Below are 15,204 nucleotides of genomic sequence, written 5' to 3'. Positions count from 1 at the left end.
GGCTTAGCTGAGCATTTACTCTGATATTTCAGTATCTTCGGGTTACAGACAGTTTGAAGATCCCACTTGGACGTCTGAGGAAAAGACATACCTGGAAACGTTCAGAAGTGTAGAGTCGCTTCAGGGCATCCCGGAAGGTCAGCGTCGTTGGAAACTGCCCCGTGGCCGGACTCAGCTCCTCGCTGGCCACGTGCAGCTCTTCTTCCTCCCACTGGCCTGGCTGCTCGTCACCCACGGTGGTGAAATACCTCAGGTACCGAGCCATGGCAGCAGGCTAGACCCACCACAGCTCACCTGATGAGGGACCACACAGGTGTGCAGTTCACTTTCACTCTGTTTGGTTAAATTACACGACTTTAACTGCAACTCAGAAAATGCTTTCCTCTTATTCAGGGAACACGTCTGGGTAGTGGTCAGACATTAATAATAATTGTTTGCATAAAAAAGCCTCCAGCTGATACTAAGTGTTGCATGCAGAGTTCTGACAGGAACCACTAACAGAGATGTTCTCCTGGGTTGGCTGCTCTTTGTGTAAAATCCTGGATAGACTTTAAATCCTCACATATAAAAATGTTCATGACCAAACTCCATCGTGTGTTAAAGACCTACACAGGACCTTCTGTACCTCACTGTGTAAAGTGAATGTTGTGAACTGTCTCTGTATAAATAAAAGTGAACGGCATATGAGAACATCTGCAGACGACTGGAGGTTGATACTGTTCATCGACCACAAGCTTTGCAATCCGTGTCAGCATCGTGGGCAGATTTCTACATCTGTGAGACAATCTGAGTTGACTTCTTCTTTTTTTTTTAAATGTTTGCAACACAATATTGAGAAAGCAGCCTATTTCAGTTAAAAGGAAGCTGAAGACGTCCTCCTGCTGACTGATTCACCCCCAAACGTCCAACCCAGAGGAGAAGCTCAAAGTTTGCTCCTCTAGACGACCTAGAGACTGTTCCTTTGGGGTTCCCTGAAAATGTTTTTAACCTTTAAGTAACGTTCAGGGAACATCTCCTGAAGTTTCCCTGAATGTTGTAGAAACATTCCCCAAACATTCCTCTTATTGCATTTTAATTGATTACTGTTACTGTTGTTGTTTCTGTTGTGTATTTTATTGTTGCGTATCACATTTTATTGTGCTGGATTGTTTGTTGTTTTTGCTGCTGGCTGCACCAAAAATTGCCCCGCGGGGACAATAAACATTTCTTGACTTGAATTGAAAGGTTACACACTGTTTTGGAACCTTTAGGGAACATTCCCTGAAGTTTCCTGAGGTGACATTGTAATTCTTATTTCAAGTTTGTCTGATTTGTTTCTTCTAGAATAAAACCAGAGGATAGAGGTGAGAAAGGAGGACAATTACAGCAACAGGAGTCAAACTTCAGATTTAAAGGAGATAATTCGACTACTGGATCCATTTTTTTTTCCTGAGTTGACCTACATGTGAGCTTTATGTTACACAAATATAACACAACCACTGTACTGAATTACACAGACAGGTCTTTTTAACATTTTTGTCAACACATTTTGCTTATTTATAAAATATACACCACTGTTCAAAAGTCTATGGTCATCCAGATAATTCCATATTTTCCACTTTTATTCATGTGCTAGCATAACTGCACAAGGGTTTTCTAACCATCAATGAGCCTTTCAGCACCATTAGCTAACACAATGTAGCATTAGAACACAGGAAATGTTCCTCTGTACCCCTATGGAGATATTCCATTAAAAATCAGCTGTTTACAGATAGAATAGTCATTTACCACATTAACTTTGTCTAGACTGGATCTGTCATTCATTTAATGTTGTCTTCACTAAAAAAAATGCATTTCTTTCAAAAATAAGGACATTTGTAAGGGACCCTAAACTTTTGAATGGTAATGTATAAATATGCATTTAAAGCTCACATGTAGCTCAGTTGAGTAAAAATGGATCCATTAGTGGAATCATCTCCTTTAAATGTCAAGTTTGACTCCTGAGAAATAATTTTAGGAGAAACATGCATATCAGACAAAATCAAAGCTAAAATAAGCTCAATTTTGTCTCTCAAGCGACAGAGGAGCAAACTTTGAACAGTTAGATTTTCCTCTGAGCTGTTTGTTGACGGAAATAAGACAGCTGACAGCTATCTTCATCTTCATCCTCCTGGGAATGAAGATCAGTGACACCACATCCTCTGTCTGCTCAGCTACACGACATCAGGACAGAAGGACTAGAATTTAAACACAGCCAGCAGCTATTCAACTGATAAAGTGACAAACGGCAGCAGAAACTGTTCAAACTTCAACCACTAAGACACTTCAGGTCTAATAAAGAACAGACACAAACATCCCAGTGAATGCGGCTAAATCTGGGCTATGGCCGTTTTTTCTCTGCAGTCTGCAAGAGCCGCAGGAGAATCGACTCAGTTAAACATGAAAAGTGCGTTAAACACAAAGACCCCGTAGATCCAGCAGAGAAAGTTGAACTGTTCCTACCAGAAGTCGCAGCAGTAGTTCAGGAGTTTCTGCAGCAGCTGGCAGGAGGCTGGAACTCGTGATAAAAACATCCGTTTTGCCAAGCCAGCAGTTACTGGAGCTCCGGCAGAGGACGGAGAGTTTCTAAAGCAGACAAACAGCAGCAGATCGCCTTTAATCTCCACTTTCTACTCCGACGCTTCAAGGTTCTTCTCAGAGAAACGCTGAGATTCGACTTCACGCAGAAAAACTCCGCCTCCGTCCGTAAAGCAGAAAGACAGCTGACCAGAACCAAGAGGCTCCACAGGCAGGGAAACGTTCTGGGAAGGTTATCTGGATGTTGTAGGGGCGTTCTCTGAGGGCTGCAAAAAGTAAGCCACAGGAACCTTTAGAGAATGTTCTTTTTTAAGGGTTTCTGAAGATGTTTTAACCTTTAGGTAACGTTCTAAATATGTTTCCTGAAGGTTCCCTGAATGTTGCAGGAACATTCCCCTCAGGTTTTCTAAAGAAGGGAATATTCCCTGATTTTTTCCTGAATGTTCTAGAAACAGTCTCTGAACGTTACAAAAACTAATCTACAAGGAACCTTTAGAGATTGTTCCTTAAGATTTTTTCTAACCTTTTAGGAAAGTCTATTATAGGTACATTCCCCACAGGTTTCCTAAAGATGACTTTTTGAACCTTTATGGAATAGTCCCTGAAGCTCCCTCAATGTTTTTGGACCATTCTCTGTACAGGGAACCTTTAGAGATTGTTGGGAATGTCTCCTGTAGGAACATTCCCCAAAGTTTTGCCAAAGATTACTTTTTGGAACCTGTTTTGTTATGTCATACATTTTATCTTGATAAATTTATTAAATAAAAACGTCCTTTTATGGAACTGACTGTGTATAATTTAGACCCTGGAGAAGCATTTCCATACATTACATATGAGCTGAATTCAATCTCTTTATTTCCTGCAGGGTCTTGGATAGTGATCTGTGTATGTTTAGAGTACTTCTGGGTGGAGTTCTCAGTAACATGATGGGTCTGTTGGAGCTGCCTCTAGTTAAGATCAGAAGGGTTCTGCTTCCTGCGACACACATCAGCTTTTTACTTCTTCATAGCAACTCTAACCATTTGAACATATCATTATTATTACTATTATCATTTTCTTAGATGGGTACTGGACGTCCAAACAAGGAGTCTTCTCAAAATGATGAGGAGTGTGATGTAATTCCAGTTCCACACATTCGATAAAATGGTCGAGAATCTTTTTAGCGCATTCTTTCGGTTCTCCATTCCCTAAATATCCTGGTTTGTTTGTTTGGGCTCCAGGTTTGACTGAGGCTTAACAGGTTAAAGCTGATTCAGTGATTCATACTACTTCCTGTTGTGGATTGTTTTCCGTCCTACCATCCCCATACACGGAGGCCCAGTTCTGCCAGTAAACAAAGGAATAAATAAGAAACATGAATGGCTTGTCAAAATGTTTTAGCTAAAGGCTTTGAGTTTTCATCTGTTGGGCTTTTAGTCCAAAATGTAGCTCAAAATGTGCCACTTTATCTCATCATTCTGGCATTTTAGTCTCAAAGTCTGGACTTTTTACAACAGCAAAGGCCTTGTTTTCACATTATGGGTCGATGTATTATCACAATAAACTTCAGTCCTGGACATACTTAGATTACCAACAACTAACACAAAGATGATTTGGAGTAGTTTGGTAAGCGTCTGTCTTGCTACATGAGAACATCTCAACGAGATGCTAGAAAACCCAACAGGATCCAAATAAAGGTCATTTTTAAGATGGGTGTGATCTGACCCATGAATCCTGAGTGCTACACTGATCATTTAATCATGTAGAATGACAACATGTTGACAGGCGTCTCAGCTGCTGGGATACCATCTAATTCATTTCATAATTTTAATGTTCTGAATGATAAAGAGCGGATTTACACAGAATCTCCTCAGTCTTTCCTCAAGACAAGCATCTGTGACAAATGAAGGCTCAAACATGAATAAATGAGTTGAGGAACGTCCGTTGCAGAGTCCTTTTGGAGTCAGCCAGCCGCAAAAAGATGCAAACCAACCATTGAAGGGTGCAGAGTGGTGCAAAGTATATGTGCATTAATCAGAAAAACTGGTAGGGTTGTACAGTAACTTTATAAAATAAGAGCCTCAATGTGAAACGGAAACATTTCAACTCAACATTTTCAGTAAAAACAAACCTGCCTGCCAGCTGTCATTAATGTCCAATCTGTGCATTTTGTTTTCTGTTAAATCTGAATAATAAAACCAGGAATGCGTCATTGCAGCTGCACTTTAAATCTTGGTATCGTGTCACGGAGCTTCATAGCTGCACAAAAATGATTAAACACATGGAGTCATGCTGTTTCTGACTGACAGCTTCCATAATTACCAGAAACGCTCTGCTGCTGCCACACAGATCTGTCTCTGAACTGAGATTTCCTTTTCCAAGTAAAACACCCTCCAAACAATATTCACCAGCTGTTTGTAGAAATTAATGAGTCTTTTCAAGACAAAATGAAAGCTGTAAGCAGCGTTTAAAGGCTTGCATCTTCAGCTGGATAATGAATAATGTCGTTTAGTCTTTTCATGAGCTTCGCCGAAACAAAGTTGAACTCCACGTTCATCCAACAGTCTGAGGATTTTTTAACCTTCAAGTAACATTTTGGGAATGTCTCCTAAACGTTCCCTGAATGTTGTATGAGAATTCCCCAAAAGTTCTGCTAAAGATGACTTTTTTGGAATCTTTAGGGAAACTTTTGGAAATGCTTGTTGAAGTTTCCTGAATGTTATAGGAACGTTACAGAACGTAATCAACAGACATCCATGGAAATGGTTCCTTTAGGGTTCCATAAAGATTATTTTAACCTTTAAGTAACACTCTGAGAACGTCTCTTGAAGGTTCCCTGAACTTTGTAGGAACATTCCCTGAAGTTTCCTGAATGTTCTTAGAAATTTCTCTGAGGACAGAAAGTCCTCATCCTGTTAAGGTTTCCTGAAGATTTTTTTTAACCTTTAAGTAACGTTCTGGGAAGGTTCCCTAGGTGTTTAGGGACATTAAACAAAGGTTTGTTGAAGATTATTTTTTTGGAGCCTTCATAGAAACTTTAGGGAACATTCTCATAACATGACAGTAATCTACAGAGAATGTTCCTTTTAGGGTCTACTGAGGATTATTTAACTTAACATTGTAAGAATATCTCCTGAAGGTTCTTCTAATGTTGTATGAACATTCCTCAAAGGTTTTCTAAAGATTACGTTTTTGGGAATGTTTAGATATCATTCCCAGAAGTTTACTGAATGTTCTTGTAACATTCTGAGGCTACATAAAGTAGAGGAAACCTTTAGAGATCGTTCCTTTAGGGTTCCCTGATGATGTTTTGACCTTTAAGTAACGTAAAACCTGGATTATGCCGACATAAAACCCGACTGAAAATCAAAACAAAAACTTAGATTAAGGTGTAGGAAGAAAACATTTTATTCAGACGTTTAGACAACTCAGGGTCAGTGTTTACATCCCAGTTAAACTTCTGTTCATGTCCTGTTGAATGTTACATTTTGGATTCATTTTCTCAACAAATTCCAAACATTCTCACATCTGATCAACTTCAAAATAAATTGGTCCATTACTGTAAACTGAATGTCTGAACGTGTTTGAGGTTCTTGAAGTTGTACAGGCCTAACAAGTACCTAAAGAAATAAAGTAGATTAAAGGTACTGGAGATGTGTAGACGCAGCCTGAGCTTTGAGAAGTTAAACAGACGGACGTATTGATGATTGATCAGCTCCCAGCAGGTGGACAGTCGGCAGCATATCCGCTCATCCACAGCAGCAGGATTACACTGTAAACATGCAGGAAACCAGTGTTAGACTGTTTATCCACCGTGGTTAAATGAACGACTGTTTCAGGTCTTCAGTCAGGTTCTGGTAAACGGGTTTTACTTGAACCTGTGCCAAAGTCCTGAATTTCTCTCCCAATACTAAGATTCCCCAACAGAGAGGACGACTCTGCCAAGGCAGTACAAGATTGGGTTCACGTTCTATGTGTAACCATGGCGACGGCAGGTCAAACATACCTGCACTCAGCCGGAGCTTCCTGAAGGTGAGGACTGCCCCCTGCAGGCCAGAGGCTCCACATGCAGCTGGAGATAAATGAAGAGCAGTCAGTGAAAGTAACGCCTCACTCCTGTCTGTCTGCAGTCAGCTGATACGCTCAGAGAATAAAGCTCACCACAGCGTTAGGTCTGCATGATGTGTTATGTTATTCAGTCATCACAGCATCCAGAGGAGCGGATTTATAAATAAACAGATTTATTTCACCAGACTCACCTTCAGTCAGTCTGCAGCATGACCGTCAGCTCAGCAGAAAGCTCCTGAAACAACCACAGAAAACGGTTCAGACTAATCCTTTCACAGCCACAGGACTTTATGCTCACTGTCCAGGACTGACTCAACAGTTAGTTCACTAAAGACACAATCAACAGCCATGTGTATTTACTAAACTAAATGTCACCAAAGCACCGTTTTCCTTCTTAAAACAGTTCTATTCTTTTAGTTAGAGTTTGTGGCAAACAAAACGAGATCTAATTTTGGATTATTGCAGCTTTTTTATTCTAAATTTTGTATCCATTAACAGATGAAACCATTCAGAAAATGAGGCAGATTCACTGCTTAAGTAGAAACCCCAGCGTCAGGTCATGAATCTGATCTTTGCAGCACTTTGAGATTCTCTGGAACAAAAGAGCCATTTATAAACGAAAGGTCCTCTTCTGTATTCACTGCTCAACTTCTAAGGTGTAAAAAATAAAGCGTTCTGGTTAGTTGGAGGTCTCCAGTTAGTATCTAGGCTGTCTGTGGAGTTTGGCATTCAGAGCTGGAATAGTCTGGCTCCATGCTAAGGGTCCAACATGAGGCCCGTGGTCCAAAAGTGGTCCTCCAGAGGGTCCAATCCGGCCCTCAGAGTGGAAAAATTACAGAGAAGACATTAACTGCAGATTGTAAATTAGTAAAACTATAAATTTAAAATCATTTCTAGACCATGACAAGTTGTTTGGATCTTAAAGTAAAATACTAGATTGTTCTTTGTACTTTTGTCGTTTTGTCTCATTTTATTATATCTTTCAAATTTTTGTCATTTGTCTCATGTTTTTGTCATTTAGTTTCTGGTTTGTCATTTAGTGTTTCCTTTTTGTCTCTCTTGCATTTATCTTTTATCATTTTGCTTTATTCGTTGTTTTGTGCATCGTTTGTGTCACTTTGTGTTTTTTATTGTCTTGCTTGCATCATTTGTCTACTTTTGTTTCTCGCTTCTGTCATTTTTTTATCGTTTGTGTCACCATATAATTTTTGTCTCTTGTTTATCCTTTTTGTTGTCGCTCTGTAACTTAAATTTTTTGTTTTGTGCCGTTTGTCTCATTTTTTCTAATATTTTGTCTTGTTTATTGTGAGTTTTTTGTCTGACTTTGTCGTTTTGATCATAACATACTAGATCGTTCAGTTCTAGATTCCTGCGATTACAATTATTTACAGGTTATTACGCTGTGGTTTTACTGGTCACTGGAGATCAAACTGGGTTGAATGTGGAACCTGAACTAAGATGAGTTGGACTCTCCTGCTCTAACGTATCACACCATCCACGTCTTCTCGGTTCTAACACATCACAGCCTCCTCACAGCGCCCCCCTGTGGATCAGTGTGCAGCCCGGCACTAGGCCCGTCCTGCCGTTGGATCAGGACGGGCCACTCTCTTGTTGGGCCGCCCTCTGCAGCAGCTCAGCAGGAACAGATTCTAAAACAGAACCTGCACAGCGGAGACAAAGCACAGAGGCTTCCTCTACCAGCTCCGTAACACTGATCCAGACACGTGTCGCCTGGTCAGCTGACTGAGAGCTGGGCTTGGATCCGTCCAATCACAGCGCAGCAGATTTACCTTCAGCCCCACGGGCAGGGCAGGAGGACGGCAGCTTCATCCCATCCTAACACTCAGCCATCAGGTTTGTTCAACAGGGAGGCCGGCATTTCTGTGAGGAGCAACAAAAACTTCATTAATCTGAATGAACTGATCACAACAGTCATCTTATTATGTTCCTGGTAGCATTTCTGGAAACATAAAACACATTACAGGTCTGAACTGCATGTCATCACAACACAGTGAGCCGTGTTAAGTGTTTTTTCCCCACATTTCAGCTCCAGTTTTTAAGATTAAAGATGCTTTTATTGTCAATGCACATAAAAATTACAATGAAATTCAGTTGGAAATCCCACAGCAGCAGCAGGAGTCAAGAGGAATAGAAGAATATACACTAGAAGTCACTTAAAAATGTCTATTTTTGAAAGAAAAGCAGTTTTTTCCCCAATGATGATACCATTAAATGAATGATAAATTCAGTGTAGACATTGTTCCATCACAGCTGGCAGGATGTTTTTTTATTTTATTGTTAATACAAGTTGGATTATCATGAACGCACACATCACTTTCACTGTTTAGGAACTACATCAAGCTGGCAGTTATTTGGACCATTTGAGAAGCTGAGAACTGCTTTAGGTTTATTCTATCATTTGTCAGTGCACTAATAAAACACTTATGTACTCTCACATTTTCTCTCATTTTTATGACAAATATCACATCGTGGTTCTCTCCATCGTGGCAAAGTTCTCGTGAGGAACGTTAGACATCCCACATGTGAGAGGCTTTCCGTTTTCTTCCACATATAAACCATAAACTCTGTGTGCTAAAAAGCCTCTTATATGTGGATTAAACAGCCTCAACATGCAATATCTGTACCTGCAGTGACAGCAAAGGCTTGTCCTTGTGGAACTTTAATGTTTTTTGAGACCAAGGAAACGTTTGCAGCTATAATCAGGCCTGATGTTTAGGATTACACTAGAGATACAATGACTTATCAATCAGTTCAACTACTACTTCATTTGTCCAAGTTTTTGCATCATTTATAATAAAAACATCCCAGTTCTCCGATTCTAGCTTTTAAAAAAATATTCTCTAATTTCTTTCAATTCTTTATGACAGTAAACTGAGTTGTGGAGAAAACAAATGAGGACTTTATCTGCAGCTCTGATCGGCACAGTTCATCATTTTCTAATGAAATGATGCACAAAATCATCAACAGATGAATCAACAATGAACACAATGAACGAAATCAAGTCATTTTTTGATGCATTATGAGCATTTCAGTCACAGTGTAGTCACTATATTTGCACTAAATCAGTTGAACTGGTCCTTTAAAAGCAATTTCAACTGCTAAAATATTACTGCATTGGCTCATGTAAAAACAGAGGATGTAAAATTATACAAAGACGTGAAGATTTTTGCGGACGAAGATCAGTTTTTAGCACCGCACCAGAGCTAATGCTAGCTAACATGCTAACAGCACGTGCTTTGCCAGCTACACGAAGCTTTGAACCGGTCTCCTCCACGAACATAAAGAGTCCACTACACGCTTATATTGTTCTAAAACTACTTCTCTTAACCCTGGAAATCCTAAATCCGTGCTTCGGTTATTTCGTCGCATAAGTATTAATGCCTTATCATTGTTCTGGCAGTTGCGTTAGCTACACGGCTAAGGCTTCCGTTTCCCTCCTCCGGGATGCAAGTATTTAACATAATATTACTTTCTATTACCGTCGTTACACCAAAAAAGTGCTGGAATACTCACGATTGTTATCAGAAACTTCAACAGACACCTCCTCTCCATGTTTCTGCCTGCAGGACTAAGAGGCAGCGCGGAAGTTACGCACAGATTTATAGTTTTCTACTTCCTGCTGTCTTGGATTTTTTTTAACCGTATTTGGGAAAGTGGGCGTGGCGTGGTCTGGTAGTACTAAGAGGCGGGACCAACATTTTAGCTAGATAGATAGATAGATAGATAGATAGATAGATAGATAGATAGATAGATAGATAGATAGACAGACAGATAGATAGATAGATAGATACTTTATTAATCCCGAGGTAAATTGCAGTTTTCAGCAGCTTACATACAACATAAAGTAACAAAAAGACAGGTTGGAAACGTGAACATTAAAGGTTATTAAATACTCTGAAAAATCTTGCTGTACAATATTATACTATAAAACACTCTTCTCATTTTAAAATCGATAGAATACTAAATGTAATTAAAAATTCAATATAAAGCATTTACACGTTTCAAGGCACGGTGATTTAAAGTGACTTTTATTTGGTTAGTTTATTTAGTTTTGTTGAAATCCAGTTACTGCGATATATGTTTGATAACTACTATTTTATTTTACTAAACACAGTAAAATTTAATATTTACTCTTGTTTTTTAAACAGAAGACTCCTGCTTTTTTTAAAATTGTAATTGAACTTTATTCTACTTTTTGTAATGACTCTGTGCTTATTGTTCTGTTATACTGCTGATCCAAAGAGGTGCTAGACTGCCTTTTATTGTTGTTTAACAAGGACAATAAAGGTCTATTCTGTTCTGTTTTATTTGTACATAGTCAATAGCTGTCTACATGTTCCACTGCCAGCTATCAGCTGTACTGTGTGCTGTGTGTATAAATGTATGCAACTTAATTCTTTATAAATTCTTTTTATTTTTGAGGAATTTAAAAACAAAATACTTCATATTGCGCTTGCTGAGTTAGCATACAATTTGCACAATGACAATAAAGCATCTATCGATTGAAAGTCTGACAATAACACATGCACATATTTAAAAAGGTCCAGAGATAAGCTGTTGTGTTGTGATAAATGAATCAGGAGCTCTGGTACTTCGTCATTTTCATAATGCTAGTTATTGATATTTTTTCCATTCTGAAGTAAGGCAGCCTTCAAAATGAACCCATGAGATCTGCCTGATGAATCACAACCTATGTGCCTCTAAAAATTCTGTGCATAAACGCTGATGATGGATAACAGCAGAAATGATGAAACATAAAGTGAGCAATGAGTCCTTTTAGAGTAAAATGTGGTTGAACAGTCAGAACCCTTAAAACGTTGAGTTTCTCTACGTTCTGTTCCTGTCATTGTTCCAGGTGGGTGGAATGAAAACTCAGTGAAGGATAACTTCAACGTGTGTGACTCAGATAAGTGATAGCAGACATTAGAAAGCAGAAAACTATCCGAGTGAAGACACAAGAAAACGACACAGCAGAGGAGCTCTGGCATCAACCGAGCATCTTACAGCCACCATGTTGCTTCAACACAACTATGGAGCTACACTACTGTTCAAACGTTTGGGGTCACCCAGACAATAGATTCTTGATAATGTTCAGGCTAGTAGTCTGTAGATTTTTGGTAAAGTTTAGGCTAATAGACTGTAGATTCTTAGTGAAGTTCACTAAGAATCTACAGTCTACATTCCTACACTATCGTTCAAAAGTTTGGGGTCATCCAATGTCAGGTTTTCCATCAAAACTCCCACTTTTATCCATGTGCTAACATAACTGCACAAGGGTTTTCTAACCATCAATGAGCCTTTCAACACCATTAGCTAACACAATGTAGCATTAGAACACAGGAGTGATGGTTGCTGGAAATGTTCCTCTGTACCCCTATGGAGATATTCCATTAAACATCAGCTGTTTACAGCTACAATAGTCATTTACCACATTAACAATGTCTACACTGGATTTATCATTCATTTGATGTTGTCCTCATTGAAAAAAATACTTTTCTTTCAAAAATAAGGACATTTCTTAGTGACCCCAAACTTTTGAACGGTGTGAGAAATGTGCAAAAACAGAAGATTTCTGAACTGTAAGTTGTCTCGATGGCCACAAGGTGGCAGACAAGCCTTAGGAATTAAAGATGAAAACTGGAAAAGGTCTTTCTTATGGTCATTAAAGTAAATTCACCTTTCATACAAGACATGTACGAGTCTGAAGTCGTCTCACTTAAAACTAGAGTCTTGGTTTTCCCAAAAACTATCACAGGTCAGACTGGTTTAGAAATACAAATGAAACGTGAAGAGAGAGGTCAGGGTGATGTAAGAGTGATGAAGTGGTGAGACAAACAGCAACCACACAAAAGAGGAAACCAGACATGCAAAGGTCCAGAGAAAGGAAGAGAAAAGGGAAAAGCTGAAGCATCACAGTGAGAGACATCGATGGACAAAAAGGTCGACTCTCTGCTGGCCGAATGTCCTTGGAGGACGGGGGAGGGCAGATCAGCAGCAGCTGGGACACACACACACACACACACACACACACACACACACACACACACACACACACACACACACACACACACACACACACACACACACTGCACATTAGAGATGCTTCACACTCAGTTGTGTTGATGAATGACCTGCTGTGTGTTTAAGTGCGTTTGTTTGATATCTGTTTCTAGTTTAGTTCATTTTTTTTGTATTTTTTGTTTGAGAAAAAAAAGTAATTTGCTTGTGTTTACATGTACGGACCCAGGGGCGGATCCAGATTAATTCTAGTGGGGGGACACAGGGGGGTACAACAGATATTTTGGGGGGCCACCGAAAAGTTGTGAGAAAAAATGAAAGCTGCTACCAACCTCTGGCAAACCTCTTTTACAAAGTATTTTTCATGTTTTTTATTTTGTCTCTTTAACCCAATGGGAAAGCTGTATTTGACCTTTTCATTTTGGACTGTTGACATTCAAATTCTGGTGGACTTGTTTCCTTGTTTATGTGAATTAAAGCATCATCTGCCAGTTATGTAAAACTGTTAGCTCAACCACAGAATGCTGAGGGCAATTAAGTGACAAATATTGTACAAGAACAGCTCTATATACAACCCTGTTAATTTGCATTTCTTAGAATGTTTACTGACAATTATCACACCTAAAATAAGAAATAATATTCTGGACTTTCAGCAACTAGTTCTCAGCTGTAAACCATAAACATCACAGGGTTCTGTATGCTAATCAGTTTAAGTCAAAATGAGTTCTACCCAATACACAGTGAACAACAACAATCTGTACCCTTGATCTGTGGCAAATAATCGGAAATGTTCTGTGCAGGAATGTCAGTTTTAAAATACAGTAAAATACAGTAAGTAGCACTCTGTACATTTAACAGTAAAACTGAGAACAATAACAAACAGGAACAATATTCCATATTCTTTAGTCATTTAATAGTTCACAGCTCAGCAAACATCACAGTGTTCTGCATAGAAATCACAAAAAGCTGCTCTCAGTAATCTTCCACAGTGAGCAGATGTTCTTGTGTTGCAGGTCCATGAGAACATGAGAGCTTTAGTTATTCTTCATCTACTTCCTGAAAAGTTTGGTCAATATAAAAGACAAAAACTCATATTTTCAGCTGAACTAAAGACAGACTTTGTGATTTTTCTGCTCACATGTTGTGTTGTTGTAAACTTACTCTTTCTACCTCCTGAAAACCAGCGTTTGTCCTGTTTTTCTGTTACAACCCTACACAGCCCGTCATAATGTTTTTAGAGCAACACACCATACTATGACGTTTTTACAGTGAAGGTTCTACTATGGAACCAGTTTGACATGTTCAGGCGTTCTTTGTGTGAAAACTCAGATTTCAGGGATCAGAAGGTGGTTTTCAACTTTCTTTGTTAACTTTCTGCTTCAACTTTAAATTTCCTTCACTAAGCCAGCCCTCTGGACTTCCAGTAAGCTGTGTTCCTATTGGCTGTCCAGGTGGCTGCTTGGTGTCATCAGGAACACCTGAGCAGCTCAGTGTCTTCCTGCTTTATGTCTGCAGTCAAACATTTCCTCTGCTTCTCTTCACTGAACCGGGTTTGGCTCCGTTGCTTTAGTTTGTTCTTTAGGCGTTGGCTTGCAGCTTCCAGCAGTAAAATCTAGTGATGATGAAATCGAAGCTTCATGAAGCAGTGAACCACTTTGACACATCTGCTTCAAGAATGACACATTGCTTCGAAGCATTTGACACAACCAGAAGAGTGACATCTGCTGGTCATGTGTCAGAACTGCATCTAAGTGGAAAAGCCTCAGGACTGCTTGTCTCACACTGTTTTGCACTTGCAATAAATGTTTTAAAACGTTATATATGTATGTTTGTGTGCATATATGTGTAGTGTGTTTCTATGAATGAATGTGTGTTGTGTATGAGTGAATCTATGCGTATGTATCTGTGTGTTATTTAATGTATGAAATGCAACTAGATATATCTAAACTAAATTCTAACTAAATGTATCCTCTCCCTAACTTCTCTCAAAATGACAAATGGTAAATGCACTAGCGTGATCTCCTCCTCTCAAAAACCCAAAATTTGAGGAGTGAATCAGACCCCTATGCCTTTTAAGACCTGGACAGATTTAAATGTCCAACCCCTTGAAAGTTCGCGTGAAGCACGGCGACACGCGATGTGACGTAACGAGGCCTCACTCTCGATAGTCACATGATTGTGGGCGTGCTGAAGCAGAGATCGAAACACCGTCTCGGAACACTTTCGCTTGAAAAGCTCGGCACTGTGTCGAGCAAACTGGTTGGAGTGTAACATCACGAGTAAAATCCTCTCTAATGTGTTTCTTGGTGAGTTTTAGGGCTTTGTACTGGATAGTTGTCTTGGTAAATGTGGTTCTTTAGCCACACTTAGCACATGATGCTAATGTGTGCAGTGATTAGTGGGTTTGGTGCAGCTGAGTTGTGTCTTTATCTTGGCTGCAGTGAGTCTTTAGAGGTTTTTGGTTGTTTGTGAACCAACGTTGGTTGTCCAGAAGGTAAGAGTTCCTGTCCTGATTCTCTGTTTAAAGAGCTTCTCTGGTAGGCTGCAGGAGACTTTAGTGTT

The 15,204-nt window shown here is 39.4% G+C and overlaps 1 protein-coding gene, 1 long non-coding RNA gene and 1 other non-coding gene across 5 annotated transcripts in view; all 3 read right to left on the bottom strand.

Annotated features, from left to right (window-relative positions):
• hvcn1 (hydrogen voltage-gated channel 1) overlaps window positions 1-2,710 on the bottom strand; it is a 34,032-nt gene extending 31,322 nt beyond the window's left edge. The window contains exons 1-2 of one of the 3 annotated variants that reach the window (XM_051954826.1): window positions 2,482-2,710; window positions 92-294 (exon numbers count right to left, since the gene is read on the bottom strand). In XM_051954826.1, the coding sequence (XP_051810786.1) occupies window positions 92-265 (174 nt within the window). In that variant the 5' untranslated portion in view covers window positions 266-294; window positions 2,482-2,710. The remainder of the gene's footprint in view (window positions 1-91; window positions 295-2,481) is intronic. The other 2 variants (XM_051954825.1, XM_022214950.2) reach the window with 2 other exon arrangements.
• A 3,209-nt stretch (window positions 2,711-5,919) lies between these two features.
• On the bottom strand, window positions 5,920-10,252 carry LOC110965794 (uncharacterized). The gene is made up of 5 exons (XR_002596694.2): window positions 10,138-10,252; window positions 8,394-8,484; window positions 6,795-6,838; window positions 6,542-6,607; window positions 5,920-6,307 (listed from the first exon to the last, which is right to left on the bottom strand). It is a non-coding gene; the product is annotated as an uncharacterized LOC110965794 (long non-coding RNA).
• LOC127535957 (small nucleolar RNA SNORA74) lies at window positions 8,156-8,358 on the bottom strand. The gene has a single exon (XR_007944902.1). It is a non-coding gene; the product is annotated as a small nucleolar RNA SNORA74 (small nucleolar RNA).
• Window positions 10,253-15,204: the final 4,952 nt, after the last annotated feature.

Source organism: Acanthochromis polyacanthus, chromosome 10 (assembly GCF_021347895.1).
Source record: "Acanthochromis polyacanthus isolate Apoly-LR-REF ecotype Palm Island chromosome 10, KAUST_Apoly_ChrSc, whole genome shotgun sequence".
In the NCBI taxonomy this organism is placed as follows: Eukaryota; Metazoa; Chordata; class Actinopteri; family Pomacentridae; genus Acanthochromis; species Acanthochromis polyacanthus.
Note: the sequence above shows the minus strand (reverse complement) of the source record. Positions and strands in the feature narration are given on the sequence as shown.